Source organism: Denticeps clupeoides, chromosome 3, assembly GCF_900700375.1.
Source record: "Denticeps clupeoides chromosome 3, fDenClu1.1, whole genome shotgun sequence".
Lineage (NCBI taxonomy): Eukaryota > Metazoa > Chordata > Actinopteri > Clupeiformes > Denticipitidae > Denticeps > Denticeps clupeoides.
Window position 1 is genome coordinate 23371965 of NC_041709.1, and position 22293 is coordinate 23394257.

General features: G+C 46.1%; 1 protein-coding gene across 6 annotated transcripts; it reads left to right on the top strand.

Moving 5' to 3' along the window:
• Nucleotides 1-1135: 1135 nt before the first annotated feature.
• mgat3b (beta-1,4-mannosyl-glycoprotein 4-beta-N-acetylglucosaminyltransferase b) lies at nt 1136-20940 on the top strand. Of its 6 annotated transcripts, XM_028974033.1 has the most exons (4): nt 11571-13279; nt 13379-13570; nt 13901-14273; nt 15218-20940. In XM_028974033.1, exons 2-4 carry the CDS (start codon nt 13539-13541, stop codon nt 16625-16627), a joined length of 1815 nt encoding a protein of 604 aa, XP_028829866.1. In that variant the 5' UTR covers nt 11571-13279; nt 13379-13538; the 3' UTR covers nt 16628-20940. The 6 variants fall into 6 exon arrangements, with proteins under 6 accessions (XP_028829867.1, XP_028829870.1, XP_028829869.1 ...); XM_028974034.1 differs by lacking the exons at nt 11571-13279; nt 13379-13570 and adding an exon at nt 1136-1573; XM_028974037.1 differs by lacking the exons at nt 11571-13279; nt 13379-13570 and adding an exon at nt 1726-1767.
• The last annotated feature ends 1353 nt before the right edge of the window (nt 20941-22293 follow it).

Consider the following 22293-nt stretch of genomic DNA (forward strand, 5'->3'; position numbering starts at 1 on the left):
TCCTCAACACACTCACTTGTGTTAACAAGAGGATCACTGAAATGTTCTCAGCAGGTCCTTTTGTGGCAAGGGCTGAAATGCAGTGGAAATATTTTTTGGGGGATTAAGTTAATTTTCATGGCAAAGAGACATTACATTTCATCTGATCACTCTTCATAACATTCTGGAGTATATGCAAATTACCATAACGATAATGGAAGCAGCAGACTTTGTGAAAGCCTGTATTTGTGTTACTCTCAAAACTTTGGCCATGACTGTAGATTGCATTTAAGGCCAAATGCCTTAAATGCAAATGTAAATGTACAGCAGAAGACCCGTGGTGCTCACCTCGTCCACGTCCACTGCATTGAGCTCAGACTGCTTTCCTTGTTGTTGGAAAATATATCTAAGTTATCATGCAATTACCTTTTATTTCCTTTTTGACATTTATATCTCACATGTATTAAACTGTATTATTCTTTTTAATATGCGCACTATATTTAATCATTAGTCTCTTGGATGAGAAACTGGTGGGCTAAAGGTTGTTTGCAGAACAGAATGACCACGACTTGATAAGAGGAGGCCTGCAGCCGCAGCGAAGCAAGAAAACAAGAAGACCTTGCGATGGAGCGTCTTGCGATGGAGCCTGCAAATGGTGTCAGTGCAGGGTTTGTGATGATTTGTCCAATAAGATAAATAAATAAATAAATAAGTCATGGATGTCATGAGAACCAAGGTTCTGTTGGTTTCGACATATCTTGCAAATATTCAGAGAAATGTTGTAATTACGAGCTCCGGAGTAGATGCGGTGACAGATATAAGCAACACTTTGTGACCGTGGAATGTCGGGGTGACGAGAAAACGACATTTTGTAGGCTGCAGTGGTGACCGGGCGACGTGGGAACGAGCACGTGGCCTCCAGCAGTGCGCTCATCCTCCTCTTCATTATCGTCATCGTCGTGGCGAAAGCGTGCGTGAATTATTAACACGGCGCGTCAATAATTAATATCGCGTTGCGCATGAACTCGGTCCGTATTGGTAAAAAAAATGGGGGGGGAGGAGCCTCCAGAAAAGGGGGGTCTGGGCGGGGCGGGGGGGGGGGGGGGGGTTGCTGCAGACGGAGGGCGGGGTTTCGAGCGGAAAAAAAAGAAAGAGAGAAAGGGAGCGGAGCTGTTCGGGAGATGAGGAGGAGGAGGAGGAGGAGGATGACGATGACGATGATGATGATAATCATGGGGACGAAGGAGTCGCGACAGGAGGCGGGGGCGCGTCCTAAATAAAAAAAAAAAAAAAGAAAGGAACGAAATAAAGGGATATTTGGACGGAGATTTGGTGAAGGGAGGGAATAAGGAGCGGCGGCTTCGGCGGCGGGATGGACGCGGAGCTCCCGGCCGCAGCGAGCCGCGCAGCGCGGCGTGGGGACGGGCCGGAGGACCGAGCGCGGCGCCGCTGACTGCGTCTTCGCCCTTTTTGGCGCTCCCGCGGCCGCTTTTTTTTGACCGAAATTGGCCCGAAGAGGCCGGATCAGTCGCCGGATTACCCGCGATGCCTCCGCGGTGAAAATCTAGACCCTCCTGGCGCACGCAGGCGATGGGTAAGAGGACGGAAGGAGCGCGGCTGCTGTCACCTTCATCTTCACCGCCACCATCATCACCGCTTCGCCCGTGTGCATGCGCGCGTGGTTGTAATGTCGCGAGGAGGAAATCACGGTGTGCCAGAATATGATGGAAAGATTCCAGAATGTTCCCGGCCTCCCGGGGTCGCCAAGTAAATTTCCACCGTGGGAGGGTGTGTTTTCATTTTCGCTCTTCAGCAGTGTGTATGTGTAGGGGGGGGGGGGGGTTCTGCTGGTTCTGTATGTTGTCTGGTGTGTGTGTGTGTGTGTGTTTTCTGGGGAGCGCCTCACTCCCCCCACTCCACCTGAACGCCCACCTGCCTGCTGTTACCCCATCGTGGGGGTCACATGATCGTGCGGTGGAGTCCAGGGTCTTGAAGGTCCGGGGTGTGTGCAGGTTTTTCCCATGATCCTTGATCTCCTGATGGTGTAGCATCTTTACGGATGTGAACGGGTTAATGATGGTTAAGTGGCTCATGTAGGCTGGTCCTGGTCCTGGTGGACCATCTTCTCTAAGGTTTTGATCCAAATCCACACTGTGTACAGCTGGCCGTTGAGCCTCGTGAAGGGCAGTTTGGACTAGAGAGCACAGGAACAATGGGAACAACGCGCCCGGTGGAGATCACAGAAGGTTCTTTCAGGAGCCTCCGGGAACTCCACTGATGTTTATTAAGATGGAGCGTCAAAACCAGGAACCACATTGTCAGTTGTGTCCCCTCCCAAGCATGGAGGCAGATGGTACCGAGCCCATAGCCTTGTCTACATCACTCACTTCCAACAGTGTGGTTCAAGAAGAACATTGAAAATTGATAATGTTGATTATCTGCCCAGCACTATTAATGTTAATGACCTCAGCCTTCTTCTCAAGGTCAAGCGGCTGCAGAGGTCAATGCTGGGAGACGATCCGCTTCATGCCATGGAAGAGTTGGCAGTTTTTTTTGTTTTTTTTTTCCTCATCGATGTTCACGTCTTCAGTGGTTCCAGTTATCGTTTCGCCAGAGCCTGTTCCTCAGAGCCTGTTCCGTGCTCTAGATAATGATTACCCACTCTCAACACACGGATCACATTTAATAATCGATTTCTTGTCCAGCTTCACATCTGTAAGTATTTTGCTGAAGGCGAGGTGGCCTGGTTCTTCTGGGCAGGTGGAGCCGGCCTCTCAGGGACAGGGTCTCGCTGCGAGGACACGCGAGGCCACGAGGCGCCAGCGCTGCTCCCGTTCTAAATAAGGCGCTGAGGGGAGCCCGTCACGAGTCCGGTTTTAGAAAGCCCACGCTCCTCCCAGCACGCACTGCGTTGCCCGCCAGCTGCCTGAGATGGACACCGGGGGCCGGCGGTGACCTGTGGCCGACCTTTGAGGTGTGTTTACTTGTAGGTGGAGCTTTCCAAAATGGCGTCGCCGGATGGAGGGAGATTATGAGAAGGACAAGGCGACATTGTTACACACGGACAGAGCTTCCCGTGTGTATCAGAATTGAGCCTCTGTAACACAGTTCCTTCCGCCATATCTGCAGGGCTTTGTTTGCTGGAAACGCCGGGTCTGGGTCGGCGTTCTGGTCCTGCAGAGATTTTGTCAGCTCTGCGTTCGGGCAGGAGGATCAGGTCACCTTCTGGCCGTATCGGTTTCCCAGCGAGTCTGGCTCTCTCTCTGTCCCTCCGCCCGCGTGAGGCTGGGTGATGATGGGACTCCGCCTCCTGCCCGGTGGGTAGAATGCGGCGCTCCGCGGCGGGGGTCTGCTGGTGAACGGTGGGGTCTGTGCGCCCGGAGCTGGAACAGGCGGCGTTTTGTGCGGAACGTGATATTCGAGATGCGGGCGGCGGCGTGGGAGCAGCCGGCAGAATGGACACTATTGTGCTCTAGAGGGACTTTTAATATTCACATTGAACAAGGTGCCTACGTCACCGCAGACAGTGTCCATCACCTATAAACTCACGGGGCCGGTCCTGCTTGTGGGTTTGTTCGGCCTAGACTCGGACATTTGACTTTTTTTTTTTTTTACAGCACAAAAATTACGAGAGACAGACCGGGTGACATATGAAGAAGCTGGGCTCTGATTGGTCAAATTTGAGCCTTAGTGAACCTTTCGAACCTTGTGGATGGCCAGATGGCTGTACGATATATATTGCTTTGTGCCCATATGCCATTGTCACCTAGCAGGATGTAATGCAAATGAAATCATGCTCTAACCAGCATCCACTTTTTTGCTATTTGATTTAAAAGTAAATGTCACTGTCGTTTTAGGTCAAGGAGTAAAAATTATTAATATTCTGATAATTAATCTTAGTCAGGCTATATGGTATAAAACCTAGTAGGGTGGTAGTGCCCTAGTAGGTTAGACACTCACCTATGAACCAGAACAGCATCAAGTCACACCAAGTTTATATTTGGAAAATGTATATTTGGAAAATGTATATTTGGAAAATGACCAAATCAATTAAAAGCAATTAATTCTTTTCAGATGGAGCTTTTCAAATTATCTGATCATTTAATGTTGCAATATATACAGTACAGGCCAAAAGTTTGGACACACCTTCTCATTCAATGTGTCTTCTTTATTTTCATGACCATTTACATTTGTAGATTCTCACTGAAGGCATCAAAACTATGAATGAACACATGTGGAGTTATGTACTTAACAAAAGTGGAGACCCGGCCTCCACAGTCACCGGACCTGAATCCAATCAAGATGGTTTGGGGTGAGCTGGACCGCAGAGTGAAGGCAAAGGGACCAACAAGTGCTAAACACCTCTGGGAACTCCTTCAAGACTGTTGGAAAACCATTTCAGGTGACGACCTCTTGAAGCTCATCGAGAGAATGCCAAGAGTGTGCAAAGCAGTAATCAGAGCAAAGAAAGTAGAATCTAAAACATGTTTTCAGTTATTTCACCTCTTTTTGTTAAGTACATAACTCCACATGTGTTCATTCATAGTTTTGATGCCTTCAGTGAGAATCTACAAATGTAAATGGTCATGAAAATAAAGAAAACACATTGAATGAGAAGGTGTGTCCAAACTTTTGGCATGTACTGTATATCTGGAAAATGACCAAATTAATTAAAAGCAATTCATTATTTTCAGATGGATCTTTTCAAATGATCTGATTATGTCATATTGCAACATTTATTAGAGGGGAACAAATGAACTTTTTCCTACATTGTGCAGCCCTAGTGGCCTTTTGACCATTTGATGATTGGAGTCCCGTGATTGATTTCACTGAGGCGTAAAGATGTTCCAACATCTCCCGATGCATGTTGTCCATGTCTGGTAACGTAGATAAAGTGGGTTTTTCTGAGGACCTTAGGAAGCAGAATTGCATGCAGACGGCAGGTCTAAACCTGTGCCAGATCTGTAGACCAAATGCATGTTGCTGTGGTTACCCTGGGTGCTAAGTATATATTCAGACTTTCGAGAGCTCTGATCTCACTTCAACAAAGGTTCAGAGCTCTGGCACCACCTGCACGCCCAGCTACGCCTCTTCATCACGCCATGATGGGGTCTGGACAGGTGGTCGGATTCATGCTTTGACCCTTTGCACCCTTTTTCAACATTAAAACAAGCAGCGTTTCAGGACAAAATCTCAGGGCTTTCATCAATCCATTCAAAACTTGAGGAGAAGGTTGGAGGAAGATGTGACAGTTTTTCAGGACGCAGGGAGAAGGTCAGCCGTTTTGGTTCTCAGGAGGATACGGGTCATATTTCAGCCTTTGTGTAGGTCAGGGTTGTGTTTGTAACAGTGGAGTTATTCTTGTCTGAAATGTACTCGCTTCAAAGCTGGGTTGGGCAACGTGAGGATTAAATCAGTTTAGGAAATTATGACAGACACACAATGAAATGAATGGCAACCAGACACGCCCTCTGTCTCAAAAATCCATAACCACTGTATGCACCTCGGGATGGAGAAGTGAAAAAAGTGAAGTGATTGAGATACCCTGCAGCACATGACCCACCACTCCTTAGTGAGCAGTGGGCAGCCATGACATTCGTGGAGCAGTGTGTGGGGATGGTACTTTTCTCAGTGGCACCTTTTTTCGGGTTCGGCATTCGAATTCTGAGTTGAAAGTTCAGAGTTTTCTTTATTGCTGGAGTACAAAGGATGAAATTTGGATGACTGTACTGCACTGAATCAGCAGTTTCATCACGCCGTTGTTCTAATTCAGCTATTTCGTGTCACCTCTGACTGACTTGGGGTGAACTGAAGCCCTCTCTATGCTCGAATTCCCAGCGGCAGCCATTTTGGCTCCACTTTGTGGGAGGTTTATGTAAGGGGATTAGACAGCATCCAGTTGCACCTTTCATCTTTCTCATCCCTGCTGACATCTTGTCTGAACCCCCTTGTTCTTCCTGTGGTTGGGATCAGCTGTAAACCCCAACAAAGCAACTGTGTTTGGATATTTTTCACATCTTCTGTCAGTTGATATGATGAATTAATATCAGTGTAAACATAAGCTGGTGTTCACTCATGATAATTTAACTACTGTGTGTGAGCCAGTGTTTAAATGACAATCCGAAGATGATCTTCATCTTCGTCTATTGACAAATATAATGTGCCTAAAATAATAACAGCAAAAAAATCTGATCTTTCACCTAGTAGAGAACAACCATAAAGAAGTGGAAAAGTATGTGAACTGGTTGAACAGTTATTAATTGGCTATTACAGGTTGACACTAATAACTTCAAACAGGCACTTCCTGTAGCTGTGGATCAGATCTGCACATTGTTCAGGAGGAATCTTAGTCCCTTCTTCCTGACAGCACTGCTTTACAGGGATTTTACAGTCATTTGAAACCTGGAAAAGTCATGGAATTTGAAATGAGAATTTTCCAGGTCTTGAAAAGTTGGAAAAGAACCACGAAAAATGGAAAAGAACATATAAAGTTATGGAAAAGTTATTGAAATCTGACTGACACATGAATATATATCGAAGTACATAGTTTCCATAAGACAGCACAAGAAACGTTTTTCAAAGTTTACAACGGCAACACATGGTACTGCTGCCATATTCCAGCACCTCCGTAGCCGCCTATTAGTGCCGGGTGATTCATGACTCACCTGGGTTAATCACTCCATTAAACAACTCATGAGTTATGAATCTGAGGTCTCAATTGAACCGAATCGTTTGAGTCCTAATTATAGCATGTCTTGATTGTAAACTCTGTCACTATTTGAATCTGAATCGCTCAGAAATCCAGGTTAGCGCTACTAACCCGAGTGAGTGCATCCGGCGGTTCCTCTGGCCAGAAGTGTAACCGAATCGGAATCGCTCAGAAATCCAGGTTAGTGCTACTAACCCGAGTGAGTCATCCGGTGGTTCCTCTGGTCAGAAATGTAACCGAATCGGAATCGCTCAGAAATCCAGGTTAGTGCTACTAACCCGAGTGAGTCATCCGGTGGTTCCTCTGGCCAGAAGTGTAACCGAATCGGAATCGCTCAGAGATCCAGGTTAGCGCTACTAACCCGAGTGAGTGCATCCGGTGGTTCCTCTGGCCAGAAGTGTAACCGAATCGGAATCGCTCAGAGATCCAGGTTAGCGCTACTAACCCGAGTGAGTGCATCCGGTGGTTCCTCTGGCCAGAAGTGTAACCGAATCGGAATCGCTCAGAAATCCAGGTCAGTGCTACTAACCTGAGTGAGTGCATCCGGCAGTTCTTCTGGACAGAAATGTAACCGAATCGGAATCGCTCAGAAATCCAGGTTAGTGCTACTAACCCGAGTGAGTGCATCCGGTGGTTCCTCTGGCCAGAAGTGTAACCGAATCGGAATCGCTCAGAGATCCAGGTTAGCGCTACTAACCCGAGTGAGTGCATCCGGTGGTTCCTCTGGCCAGAAGTGTAACCGAATCGGAATCGCTCAGAAATCCAGGTCAGTGCTACTAAGCTGAGTGAATTCATCCGGCAGTTCTTCTGGACAGAAATGTAACCGAATCGGAATCGCTCAGAAATCCAGGTCAGTGCTACTAAGCTGAGTGAATTCATCCGGCAGTTCTTCTGGACAGAAATGTAACCGAATCGGAATCGCTCAGAAATCCAGGTTAGTGCTACTAACCTGAGTGAGTCATCCGGTGGTTCCTCTGGCCAGAAGTGTAACCGAATCGGAATCGCTCAGAAATCCAGGTTAGTGCTTCTAACCTGAGTGAGTCATCAGGTGGTTCCTCTGGCCAGAAATGTAACCGAATCAGAATCGCTCAGAGATCCAGGTCAGTGCTACTAACCTGAGTGAGTGCATCCGGCAGTTCTTCTGGACAGAAATGTAACCGAATTAGAATCGCTCAGAAATCCAGGTTAGCACTACTAACCCAAGTGAGTGCATCGGGCGGTTCTTCTGGCCAGAACTACTGACTCAAGTGACTTGTGTATCCGGATCAGTTTACTGAGTTACTCAGAGGGAGTCTGACCCTAAAAATTTATGTAATGTAAATTACAGCTGATGATCCATTTTTGCTCGGGCTCAGGCTTACGCGAAATTGGAGGAAGAAACACTATCATATAAGTTTAGTTTTTCAGGGTTGTCACAAATTTAGCTTTAACAATAATTCTACTTTTTGTGTTTTTTTTTCATATTTGCACAGAAATTTCATAGAATATGTTGTCATGAAAATTTGCCTTAGAGTAATTGAAATGTTATGGAAAATGTGTAAGAGTTCAGGCTTTATCTTGGTCAGATTCTGTGGATCATCAGGCACTCTTCAAGCCATTCTATAACATCTCTTCTGGGCTGAGGTCTGGACTGACTTGATGACTCCAAAAAGTGGATTTTGTTTTCTGTCGTGCCATTCTGTCGTGGACTTGCTACAATGTTCAAGGTTTCAGCCAACTTACAAATGTTCTCATATCGTCTGGCTCTGGAAGTGAGCTGAGGCAGCAGGAAGATTAGATTAGATTCAACTTTATCGTCATTACACATGTACAAGTACAGGGCAAAGAAATGCAGTTTAGGTCTAACCAGAAGTGAAATAAGCAGCAAGTGCAGGATAAAGGTCAAATAAGTTATGTATATACATAAGGTGATATGTGCAGGAGATGGATAAATATGAACATGAAATATAAAAAAAAAGTGTATAGTGTATGTATAATGTAGTGCAATGATTATGTGCAAAAATGTGCAAGATTAGGTAGTACAGTGGTTATCAGGAGTGTATGGTAAAAAGAGGAGGTCAGCAAGGAGACAGCTCTGGGAAAAAGCTGTTCCTAAGTCTGCTGGTTCTTGTCTGTGGTAGCCTAAAGCCTCTGCCCGAAGGCAGGAGAGAAAACAGTCCGTGGGCAGGGTGGGAGGAGTCCTTAAGAATACTGCGAGCTTGACGCAGACGGTGCTTCCTCTGGATGTCCTCAATGGATGGAAGTGGAGTCCCTGTGATGCGCTGCACTCAGCAACAGTGCAGCTTTCATACCACACTGTGAGACAGCTGGTTAGGATGCTCTCTATTGTAGAGTGGTAGAAGTTCATCAGGATGGTAGTGGATAGCTTGTTCTTCTTTAATGTTCTCAAGAAGATGAGGCGCTGGTGAGCCTTCTTGACCAGGCTGGAGGTGTTAATGATCCAGGACAGGTCTTCTGCAGATTATTGTCTGTGCACCAAGTGACCAGATGCTGGACCTCCTTCCTGTAGGCAGTCTCATCGTTGTTGTCGATGAGACCTATCACCATGCAAACTTGATAACAGAGTTCGATCCATACACAGGTCGGCAGTCGTGAGTGAAGAGGGAGTAGAGGAAGAGGCTCAGCACACAGCCCTGTGGTACACCAGTTCTGAGCGTGACAGTAGTGGAGATGTGGCCTGACCTTACATGCTGTGGTCGGTTGGTCAGAAAGTCCATAATCCAGGTGCAAAGTGAGGTATTAATGTCCAGGGTTCTAAGTTTAGTGATTAACTTAGAGGGGATGACAGTGTTAAATGCTGAGCTGAAATCAACAAACAGCATCCGTTCATAGGTGTTTTGCTTCAGATGTGCCAGGACTAACCACTCGAAGCACTTCATGATTATGGGTGTGAGTGCTACAGGGCGGTAGTCATTCAGGCATGTTGGGCTAGAATGTTTCGGCACTGGCACAATGGAGGTGGATTTGAGGCATGCTGGAACAGCTGCTTGGGCGTGAATATGCCAGTGAGCTGCTCTGCACATGCTCTAAGTACGCGCCCCAGGATGCCGTCTGGTCCAGCAGCCCTGCGTACTCAGTGCAGTGCAAACATCTTAGGAGGTGAGTGTGATGGGTGAGTGGTCGGTAGAGGAGGGGATGCTGACAGCAGGTTGCTTGTTGTCTCTTTCAAAGCGAGCATAAAAGTCGTTAAGCTCATTCAAAAAAAGGATATTTGTGGTTGTGGGGGTTGAATTGCTGGGTTTATAGTCTGTAATGGCCTGAATGCCCTGCCACAAGCGTGGAGGATCAGCGTTGGAGAAGCACTCCTCTAGACTGTGGCTGGCAGCGCGAGGGCATGCAGGAGATGGGGAGTGGGTGTCCGTGTGGCCGTGAGCTGTACACTCCGTGGAGTGGCTCCCCGGCGGGGGGTTACCATGGCATAGGAACGTGGCGGGCTGTAGAGGAGTCAGGCGGTGGTAAGACTGGAACATCAGAGGGCAAAGCGTGTATTCGGCAACATGCGGTTTCAGAAGACAGTACAGAAAAGGAACAGGAATTCATCTTCCTCTCAGTGATTGCAGGCCCATATGATGATGTTTCCTCAACCGTACTTCACAGTTGGGACAATATTTTCATGCAGGGATTTTTTTACACTAGATAAAGTTTCGTGTTCCTCGGCTTCCTATGTGGTGTCCTGCCATAGACATCCTGCTTAGCCAGTTCCAATGATACCTTCAAACCTTTTTTTACCTCATTGATGAATGTTGTAAACATTTGAAAATATTGTACATATTTTTAATGTTAGACCAAACTCCAGGAATAAAAGAATGACATTTTGAGACTGCCTTTAGAAATTTGTGGGTGAAAACCCCACCCATTCACCCACAAGCCAGTTATATAGCAGCATATTCAGCCAATCACAGCCAAATCCCACCCAGTCCCTAACAAGCCAATCACTTCATTGCAATGACACACATGCTGTTGTGCGAGTGTAGTAAATAAACATCTGCAGTTTTGATAGGAGCGTGGACTCTTTAACCAGTGATGAACATTTTTACATTTCATAACAAATCACAGCTCCTTTATCAGCCCAACTCCAACACAGAGTTTAGAGATATAAGGAAACCGACCAAAATGGTGAGCAGAAGCCATGTTGTCGTTGTCTTAGCCATTTGTTAATAATAATTACGCATTTGATTTATATTGTCACGACTCGGGGTTGTGATGGGAAGGAAGCACAGAAGCAGGACATTGTGGCATGAAGGAATTTTTAATAAACAAAAGAGCACGTCTCGAGGGCCAGAAGGAAACAGAAAGAACTTAGATCTTCCTGGAGGCGTGTGTTGTAAAGACAGGGATGGAAAACAAACTCCAAGGTAAGTACAGGTTCCACGTTAATGCTTTTAAAGGAGTCCTGAGCACTCATGCCTAAGCGGCTTCTGCTGAGATTACTCAGGTGTCCTTAACCAGGTCCCTCGGCAGCTATGGGTGCCCAATGTGACCGGGAGGGGGGGTCGGTGGCGGCCCTGCTGTTGCTGGGGTGCCTCTTCTGTCCAGGAGGACACTGTGGTTGGACCCCAGACATCATTCAACATGGGGGGCGGCTACAGCCCCTCTGGCAACCTGCACAGAGAAAACAGGGCGATGCTGTCTGGGCCCGTGCAGCCCCTGGTACAGCACGTCCCTGACAAATCATCCGGCGTCCCTCTCTGCATCTGGCATGGAGGCGATCCCGGACCGCGCGGCGTCTGGGCTGTGGGGCCGGTCCCGATACAGCACGTCCCATGTGACCGATACCCGGGGCCGATCACCATACCGCCGGATTGACGTGTCAGGGCGTGTGCAGCCGCACCCCTTCTGCTGCCTCCAGCACTCCTCCCGGCGGTCCCGGCGGTCCCGGCGACCGATCACCAACCTGCAGGGCTATACCTACACCTTCCCGCATGGCCCATAGATGGTGTGTGAGAAGGGAAACGTATATTCCATCCTGGTGGAGACGGGAAGCCTGTGAAGCGAGAGGAGGATGGCGGTGAAGTGCTCATGTTTGAATACTTTCATCAGGGCCTTGACACAAAGTGGATTAGGATTTCAGAAAATGATTCGTAATAAAAAAAAGTTCATTAGCATGACAGAAAAATGAACCTCAGCAATTAAAACAACACTGCTAACAAGACAGTACAGCTTTGGTAGCTGGTTTAAACCCCCGACTTTTACATCCATGCCAGGCCTGAAGCTCGCTGTCGCCTGCAGTGGGTTTGATCGGTGGTGCTACTCTGGTGGACTTGGTGGAGCTGCGAAGCTTCTGAAAATCACTGCCTCTGGTGTGTTTGGGTGTGAAGTTCAATCTTGAGCTGTGGGCAGCACATCGGAAACATTAAAACTGACTTCAGAATCAGAACCGGCTTTACTGTCTGTGAGATGCACTACGTCTTGTCTATAATAAAGCACCTTGATATAATTAAGAACTCTTTAAAATACGATTTGCAATTGGAAGTGAAGTGATTTGTCACAACAAAATGTGTCTTCTGCATTTAACCCATCACCATTAAATCTTTACCTTGCTCAAGGGACCTCAGTGGCACCTTTGGCCGTTCAGGATTTGAAACATTCAATTATAAGTTTGCTTCCTTACCTGCTAATCCACCACTGTAATTCTAAACAATTTCTTACTATCTTAATAATTAGGTAAAAACTACCCTCCTGCAAATGCAGCCTGACTGCAGAAATGCTTATCTTTATGAACTCGGGTTTCTGCAAATGTATAGACTATATATAACTGAGCGAAATTCATAGAAATGCTGTTGCATTGTCTGATTATTTATATTGTATGCTGCGAAAAGCTGTAATGAAAATGCCATTACATTAGTGGCCCAACCCACTACAAGAGTTAATCTCACCACTTTAATCTCGTTTATGCGATAAAAGCACCTCCTGCGATAGGAAGTTCTTTAAACAGAGCTGGATATATGTACTCATTAAGGAAACACCTGGAAAGGATTGACTTGCATCAGAGATTTGAATGTGGGGAGAGATGTGACAGTAGGACATCAGTGGAGGAGGATGGGGTGGTGATGCCCGTAGAACCTGGAATCCAGGGACCACTCAGGATAGAATAGAACAGAATCCCAGGGTTTGTGAGAGACACCACTGATGATGATGAATAGTGTTAGCAGCAGTAGGATGGAGTCATTCCTCACATCAGCAGTTGAACAACTATTCAGTGTTAGATATTGAAGTGCTACTGGGGTAGTAGTGGTCTAGCGGATAAGGTAGCGGACCCGTAATCAGAAGGTTGCCGGTTCGAATGACAATCACTTCACAATGACACAATGACAATCACTTCACTTTACTGGAAGAGGGGATGGATGGAGCTGCTCTTCAAATGTTCCTGTTCTATTGTAAGGCCATGTTCTGGACTGCACTAGAAGTTCCTCAATGGAAGAAGCGTAGTATAGAGACAAAATGTATCCCAGTGAACCTCTTGTCTTATAAAATATAATTTTTCTGAATGGTCTCTTATCTTGATAGTGGCGTATGCCTCAGATAACCTTTTCCTCCCGTATTGACATGTTCTCTACTGTAGTGAATTCACCTTGGTGAATATTGCTCTGGGTGAGGAAATACCCCTGCATTTGTAATGTTCTACTTGTTTAAGATAAACTTTTACCGCCCTGCTAAATATTTCACCACGCTAACAAGGTTTTCCTGCAGCGTGCCGCAGAAGCAGAGCAATGATTTGCAGACTCTCGGAACGTTGGTCCATCTCTCATGCTCTCACTGCCCCTGTTGTGTTGAGAGGGGAACAGATGAACAGGAAATAATAGGTGAAGGAAGCGAGTCCGAGATAAAGTACAGAAATACACGAAGTCCCATGAGTCAGCAGGAGACACTTTCAGTGAGAATGTAAGAACCCGATTATTTCACGACGCCTTGATTGACACTCGTGACTCCCTGCAAGCCACTAACTGTGGGGAAAAAAGGTTGTTTATAAGTTTATTTGTAGCATGTGAGGCATTAATATCTTTGAACGTGAAGGATTGCATTGTCATCAAATTGCCATTTAAAGCACATAATTCATTTATTTACCATATTATCTGATTAGAGTGTCCTATGTTGTACAGATCTTCTCCAACCCATCTTCAGGGTTCTCCACTAGTTCTCATTTTGTTATATTCTAAACCAGCTGGGATGAGCAAAATGTTTCAACACACTATTTTTTCTCCTTCTGCTCAGGATGAAAATGCGACGTCACAGGGTGTTCTTACTTTGCACAGTGGGCCTGTGTGTCATCTCCTTCCTACATTACTACAAGGCTCTTCATTACGTGTCCCTCTTGCGTGAGCTCTCTGCACCATACCCCAACATCAAGTCCTTCATCATGGTCACAGGCTTCTTCTGGAAAGAGCGGGCCACACCACTCACCAGTGCTGTTCCTGAAGGGGGACCTCCACCAGCTTTTAGACCTTCAGACATGAAGACCCAGGCTGTGGATGGAAGTGTAAAGAGAGTGGGTGGGGTGGTGCTGGAGGTTCGGAAGGACCCCGGTGGGCCACAGCCCTGGGGCAGTCCAGAAGAATCGGTGCACCAGAATGCTGATTCTACTCAGGTGGGGAAATATGGATCAATGCATCTTATGTGTGTAATTTAAGCAGAATTTCATTTAGTCATTAATTTATTTATACATTGTTGAAATAACTGTATTAGACACATTGTAAGATATAAGATGGTTCTTTATACAAAGCTTTGTACTTATGACACAAATGACTACAATTTCACTTTGATTCTATTTATCCATCTGAATTTTAAATAATCTGGAAAAAATTATATGTTGTTTAGTAATCTAAGCAACATATTTCTCAGCTGGGTTCATAATAATATTCATAAGAATATGTGCATGTTTCCCATGATTAATGCCAATGTAAAGAAATGCTTCTATCAAAAAAGCACAGGATAATGGAGTCCATGTAAGCCCATCAGAATCACAAGAAATGAATTTGGTCAGATTAGAATAAATCCCCCATGCTTCTCCAGCATTGGATGCCCTTATTTCTTCTCTTTCCCCCCCCCTTTCTTTTATGCTCCTCTTGCTAGCACAAATGACAGTGTTCATGATAGGTGAACATCTTACTTGAAGCTCAGCACCGAACCAGAATCATCAGAAAAATTAATCAACCTGCAAAACTACAAGATGTATAGTGTAGACCCATCTTTCCAAACCCTTATCCAGAGTGACTTACAGTCAGTAGTTACAGGTACAATCCCCTTGGAGGCACTCAAGGTTAAGTGTCTTGCTCAAGGACAAGTGGCGTTAGGACATGTGACATTGTGGTCACATATGCATGTGTACATAGGCAAGTGTGTTAGGCTAGTACCACCCTTGGAGTGACACCTATCAGAAACATTTTCCTGTAACCCTGTTTTAGTTAGGCCCTAGCCATTCTTAACTAATGAATTGTAAATGTTTGGAATGAAAAGTTCCAGGCAGATGGTCCAGGATTGGGAAACATTAATGTAGGTGTTATTAGATCTGTAAATGTGTTCTTGTTTCAGGAACATAAGGAGCATCTAATACAGATACCCTGGCATGCCAGCCACCCAGCTGTCGCAAGGCACGAAGACACAGGGAATGTGGTGGTTGAAGAAATGAACCCCACGATAGCTCCTAAACCAGACCCGATTGAATCCTTGGGTGACCTTCATCATCGCACCCACCAGCTCCAGGATGACCACACACTCTACTTTGTTCACACCAAAGCTGGAGCCTTGTGTTTCCGGCAGGGAACAGAAACCGCACCTCCTCCAGGCCAGGTGATGGCCAGCATTCCTACAGTTGCAGCCCGTTCTGGACAGCGGCAGCTCCTTCAGCAGATGCAGAAACCCAAGGAGTCCAGTGGTGTACTGTCCAAACCTAAACAAGGCAAGCGGCTAGTGAAATGTGTGTGCCGACCAGGCTGGCATGGGCCATATTGTGGAGTTCCCACCATGGTCTATCACTCCAACTTGCCCACGAAGGAGAGGCTGACGCCACGCAAAACTCCACGGCGGATCATCAACGCCATTAACGTAAACCACGAGTTCGACCTGCTGCACGTGCGCTTCCATGAGCTGGCGCAAGCTGTGGACCTTTTCCTTGTGTGCGAGTCCAACTTCACGGCATATGGCGAGCGAAGGCCGCTGCGGTTCTTGCAACTGCTGCTCAACGGCACCTACAACTATGTGCGCCACAAGATACTCTACGTCTTCCTGGACCACTTTCCTGAAGGAGGCCGACAGGATGGATGGATAGCCGACGACTACCTTCGAACCTACCTGACACGAAACGGCATGTCCCGGGTTCTGGGCATTCGGCCGGATGACGTCTTTCTCATCAATGACGCCGATGAGATCCCGGTGCGGGAGGGCATCTTGTTCCTCAAGCTGTTTGATGGCTGGACGGAGCCCTTTGCCATCCACATGCGCAAGTCACTGTATGGCTTCTTCTGGAAGCAGCTGGGATCCCTGGAGGTGGTGTCGGGATGTACAGTGGGCATGCTCCGGGACGTCTATGACACGGATGGGATCCGACTTCGCCGCCGGGAGTACTACACCATGCCTGGCTTCCGCAAGTACGAGAACGACACGGGACACATTTTAGTGCAGTGGTCACTGGGCAGCCCTGTACACTTTGCTGGCTGGCATTGCTCCTGGTGCTTTACACCTGAGGGCATTCACCTCAAACTTGTCTCCGCCCAGAATGGCGACTTCCCTCGCTGGGGAGACTATGAGGACAAGAGGGACCTGAATTACATCAAGGAGCTGATCCGGACGGGGGGCTGGTTTGACGGCTCCGTACAGGAATACCCTCCCTCGGACCCCAAGGAGCACATGTATGCACCTAAGTACATGTTGGATAATTATAAGCGTTACCGCTACCTGCTGGAGAACCCGTACATGAAGCCTCTGGCTAGGGTAGAGGCATGAGATGCCTGGCATGGGGTCGTTGGTTGGGTATGGGTGAATATTTCGGTAAGGGGGCGGTGTTGTAAAACCACTTGAAACTATTTGTCTCCGCCCACCTTCAAGCTAGCCTATGTGCCCAGCGCTCCATCTCCAGCCACTGCAGGTGGGGTTGGTGGGCAAAGCTGGGTGCAAAACACTACGGGCAACTGAAAATGAGCCTACACGTCTGTCATTGATGTTTACTTTGTTGTTACCAGACTTCCTTGGCTCGGGTGTTCCTCTTGTGTCTACAGCTCCATCTGTCCCTGTGTGAGAATCACTTGTTTGGTCTTCAACACACTCTTGCTTGCAGAACTCATTTAAAATAAGTAATAGGCATAATTAAATAGGTTCCCGGGTGGCCTTACCATTTGCCATTGACATAAAGGTCCTTCTTTAGCCATATTACAAGACTTTGCTGTTCATCTGGAGATCATCTCGGGGGTTTTGCAGAGAGGAATTTTCTGTTCCTGCTGTCATGTTCTCAGCTAATGCAGGAGAAATTGGGAATGGGTGTCCAATGCCTGGACTTATTTGCCTGTTTTTTGTTTTTTTTTTTGTTATTGCTAATGCGAATGCAAATTCTGTACCCAATGTTCCCACTCCTTTCTCTTCTACTGAACAACATATCTCCTCATTATGAGTTCAGTGTGATGCTCAATGGATTCTGAGTGCTTGCTTTACTTTACTTGCTCAGAAATTATGATTGCACTTTTAAGTTTGTGTCAATGTGTAGTAATGGGCAGAGAAATGTGACTCCAGAGGCTTTAAAAGGCAATAACCCAGGCAGAACTTAGCAGCAGGCACTTCCTTTCAAATTTGTCCCAGCCTGTGATTTTGCTTGCTCTTTTAGGGTTTTCTCATGTTGGGAGAGCCTCAACTGGGAAGGACTGAGAAGACCTTAGTTGTCTTGAGATCACTCCCCACATGTTACTAAGTCTAGTTACATATATTAATCATTTACTTTCCACATCCAGGTTCTTCCAATTCTAATTAGATGTTAAGAGACTTCATTGAGACTCAAAATTAATATTTTAGCCAAGTGTTGATCAAAAGACTGGGGCCATTTAACGCCACAGGCCTCAAGTTGGAAAGCTTCAGTCCTTAACGAATTTGCACCATTTCATTGTCTGTTGGCTTTTCTCTGGTCTTATATCTGCATATAAGACATATGTATATGATCTGCATACCATGCCATTGCAGCTCAGCCAATCATAGGCAGCTGAACACAGACCAAGGAATCTGGCTCGGCTGCAGTTTGTTTTTACCACCTTTTGTGCTGAAACCACGCTAATGTCGCCATGCACAAATAAGACCCCCTTAAGGAAGTTTTAAGTGCACTAATTAATTTTCATGAATTGCAAGATTTACTGTAACATGATCATTTTATTCACTTTAAATATTTTATAATATAATAATATTATAATATTTTGTGTTTTGCAATACTTTACCCATTTTCTTTTCTTTCATCTGAAAACTTTGCGAATCCTGAACCATTTTGAGTTTTGCAAATGAATGAAGCGTCCTCCCACCAGATTAGGGCAAGATATTGACAAAACATCATATCCTGATTGTGAACATCCGTATGAATTTCAGTATCAACACTCCAGTTTCCATGCGCTATTTTTACATAAATTCTATGAAGACGTGAGTTTGTTGTTGCCATAATTTATCATCATACCCCATCATACGTAACTCATCAGAAAATAACCATCAGGACTGATGTCTACTGTCAGGGACATTTCTCAGAGATCAGCTGTACACAACAAAAAATGTCAGCAGATCTATTGAGCAGAAGTGTCCTGGCAGTGTGTGAGACCTTTAAACAGGAAGGAAGGAGGTGGGTGGGATCAGCTCACCAAGTCTGTATTGGGAATACTGTTCACTCATTGTGTGTGTGCGTCAGTGTGTGTTGGGGACTGAGCAAAAGCAAATTTGGATGCATTTCTTCAATCAGTAGACATCTTGTAAGGTGACAGACCAAACTGTCCTCCGTCCAGCTCTGACCTCTCACACACAAACCTACATTTACATTTACAGCACCCGCCCCCCACAGTCTACAGCACCCACCCATGAACAGAAATATCCGTGTGAGTCTCTGTGCGTGAGGGCCGCTCGCCAGCTTCTCCTTGAGCCTAGAGGCGCGGCCGTCTGATCCGAGGCCCTGGGGAAAGAGCGACGGCTGAGATTGTGATCAGGTGGAATTCGAGCGGCAGGAGAGGGGAAGGCCAAAGCTTGCCGTGCTTTAGGGAGAAGTAGCAGGCTGAATAAGCACCATTCATTAAGAACAGATGAATTCCCTGATAAACCCGCCGCTTCATGACCCACTTTCCTGCCGTCTTGTGTTCCAGAGAAACATGCACATATGACGTTCCTCATCAAAGACACTCAAGTGTCAGATGACAGGGACGTTAAATTGCCAATAAAGTGGGTTTCTTGACATTCAGCTTTTTTTTATGATTATCTGTTTCAGGGAGTGGTCTAGAACTGAGAACAGGGTACAGGATAAAAAATGCAGTTTCGGTAGAAACATTACTATAAAATGAACTTCAGTTGTACATACTTAAAAAAAAAAATATTCATCGGCATTGTAACTAAACAGGCGTAATTAAGTAGACAGGCCACTGATTCGTATTTAAGCATTGTGTAAGGAAATCCTGATGGTGAATATGAAACTGATTGATCAGGTATTTGGTATTAAAGGCCAATGTTATTGTTATTGCTTAGTCCAGATTAGCTGGTGGGTCAGAAACACATCGATAAAACCAAGTGCCAATTGATGATGAAATTGTTGATCTTGAGTCACAGAGCGAACTGCCAACTCCTAACTGCCATTGGTGGAAAGGGGGCAATGTCCCGCCCACAGTGTCCCACCCAGAATATCAGTATAATGGTTCCGAATGTTGGAGGTACGGCATCTTCGTTTCTAATAACCAATATCATCTGACTCATCACGCTTCCTTTAAGCCACAACTGTGCCACATTTTTGTTTGGGTTTGGTCTTCTTCTTTGTGATCTGAACGGAAGCTGCACCATCGTGGACTGGGATACAGGTCTCACTGGGGGGTGATGGAGGCCGGGAGTCTCCAGAAGGCCTCTGTCTTCCTGTCTTTTTCTGCTATCTTCATCTAATTTATTCTATTTTTTTTTTTTTTTCAAATATGTGTGAAAAGCTACAGGGTGTTTTAAAATGTTGCTTTTGATGGACTCTGTAATGCACTGTGATGGCCGCGCTCTCTGTTGCTGCCCCCGATGACTGTAATCGAGCAGGCGTGGAACTGCGGCGCACATTTAGACATGTTCCTGCAGATGGGTCACCTCAGGACAAGTGGGTTATTCACTCAACACAGATGTGCGAGTGTGTGTGTGTGTGTGTGTGTGTGTGTGTGTGTGTGTGTGTGCATGCATGTGTGTTCATTGGAAGGTGGAAGTGTCCCCGCTGACCAGGCAACGCCAGGCCGATAACAGGGGTATGACATTAATAAGGGAATTTTCTGTAACAAATATGTATAATGACAGATGATGCACTGGGTATAATTATGACCACTTTTTATTCACTTTGTGTTGAAGGCAGCTCTGCGTTTTCATTGCCGCTCTTCTCGTTCCAGCCCTCGAGCCGCGTTAATAAAAAAAAGCTGTAAATACCTCCCACTCCTTTTTAATACCACAAAACCATGGCCCCTGCCCCCCCAAGGCGTGGTGCAGCGGCCCTCATCTCCGGGCCTTCGCACCGCGGTGACTCCCTGCAGCCAGCAGGGGGCTCCCCATTCTCTCCGAACCATGGACACTGGCCCGGCATCAGCGCTGTAAGCTGATTAGGCTTTCGTCCCCTCCGGGCCTGTTGGCGGGGGGTCCACGTCCCGCCTGGAGCTTTGGGTGTGTTTGGGCCACATGGTGTCCCCCTCTGTCTTTTATCTCCATTCAGTTACGTGCCACACTGACCGCCGACCGAACCACTTTGTTTGCTGTTGATTGGGTTGGAGCCGCCTGTCCTTACCACTGCACTTTGTGTGTGCGTGTGTGTGTGTGTGTGTGTGTGTGTGTGTGTGTGAGGAGTGTATGGTGGTGTTCTAAGGCTCGGCAGCTTCCCATCATGGGTCCAGGTCACTTCAGCCACTACTTCTGGAAAATGTGGAGCAACAGGCGCTGCGGAATCATGACGAGTGTATATTTAATGTAATTTAAATCTACAAAGCTTTTGTTCTGTATATGAAAAGCTGTGTGTTAACCTCTGGAAAAATATGAATTCTATAACAAAAAACTACAATAAAATAAGTTAATTTTAAAACTCTTAATAGGTTGTGTTTTTTTTTCTTGTACCGGTAGCACAGTGTAGTAGCAGTGTTGCCAGATTGAGATATTCAAAACCCAAGAAAACAATATGACAGTAAAAATAACCCACGAACAAACATATTTTGTGAATTTTGTACAATTGATTTGTTACTATGTATTACAATGTGATTTATTTCAATGACAGACATTCCATGGTATTCCAGTATATGTCATTTCTGTGTGGTAATATAAGAAACCATATTCCTGCGCGGGTTACATTCATGTGGGGCGACTTTAATCCTCCTCCACACACGAGAGTGGAATCTGCTGTGGAACGTCCTCGAAACAAACAATGGGTTCCCGCCTGGCTGCAAACTCTAATGCGTCCAGAGCGAGAGAGTTTGAGGTCAAGTGGACCAGGGTGGGACCAGCCAGAATGGAACCACAAAGCCCCTGGAATGTCTGTTATGACAGTGGGCCAGAACAAAGCAGCAGGATTCTCACATGAGCGGCTCCGTGGATTTCTTCTTCCTTTTTTCTTCTCGCCCCATCAGAACAGCTATGTTCAGCTCTTTCCTACCAGCGCAGACGTGGAGTCTGAGAACTCTGGGCTTTTATAAACTATGTTTATGGGACATAAATTCTTTATGTTAATGTTGTTACAGATCAGATCTTGCAGAAAGCAACCCTGGGTTTGTTAAAGGTGTCACATATATTCAAGTTTATTCAAAGTGAAAACAGCTGTCAGTAGTTCCACATTCTGGACCAGAGATGTTGAAGACATGTCTTCTGTGAGCTGTCCTGTTGGTCAGAACCACTGGTCCTGCATCATCTTGTGGTGCTCTGTACTGGTGATGAAACGATCTGCATTTCCACTGACCAGCGAACACACAACTCCGACGTTTAACCTCCGCCCACGTCTCATGATGGATTCTTGGTTCCAGACCAGCAAAGTTCTGTCAGGCGTGGGCCTGAGGAGACCAGTTGCATTAGACTGCAGTGAAGGAGAAGCTGCTTGTCAGACGTTCCTCATGTTTAAAGTAAAGTGGAGAAGGAAGCCCCTGCTGGGGTTGCACAGAAATAACATTACACTGTGGCCATGTCAAACAAACCAGAGGCGGTTTTATGAATGCATAATTTGTTCAATGAAGTACAGATGGACAGTTCTGGATTGAATCGCTCGGGCCTCTTGAGTTCTGAATCGGGTCGGGTCATCACATTTTTAAAATGAACCAGCCCGCCAGTACATGACATGACAGTACAACTGAAAAAAAAGGTCTTTTATAATAAAGAAAAGTAATGTTTCACCTCTGAATAAAGGCTGAAATGCCAGATAGTTGCAGATCGGAACATGGTCCAAGTTGTGAAACCGCGGA

Coding starts and splice junctions, on each gene's coding strand:
- mgat3b (XM_028974032.1), top strand. CDS start 13,305: ATGTTCTACTTGTTTAAGATAAACTTTTACCGCCCTGCTAAATATTTC. Junction 13,571..13,900: donor GAGACACTTTCAGTGAGAAT/GTAAGAACCCGA, acceptor CCTTCTGCTCAG/GATGAAAATGCGACGTCACA. Junction 14,274..15,217: donor AGAATGCTGATTCTACTCAG/GTGGGGAAATAT, acceptor TTCTTGTTTCAG/GAACATAAGGAGCATCTAAT.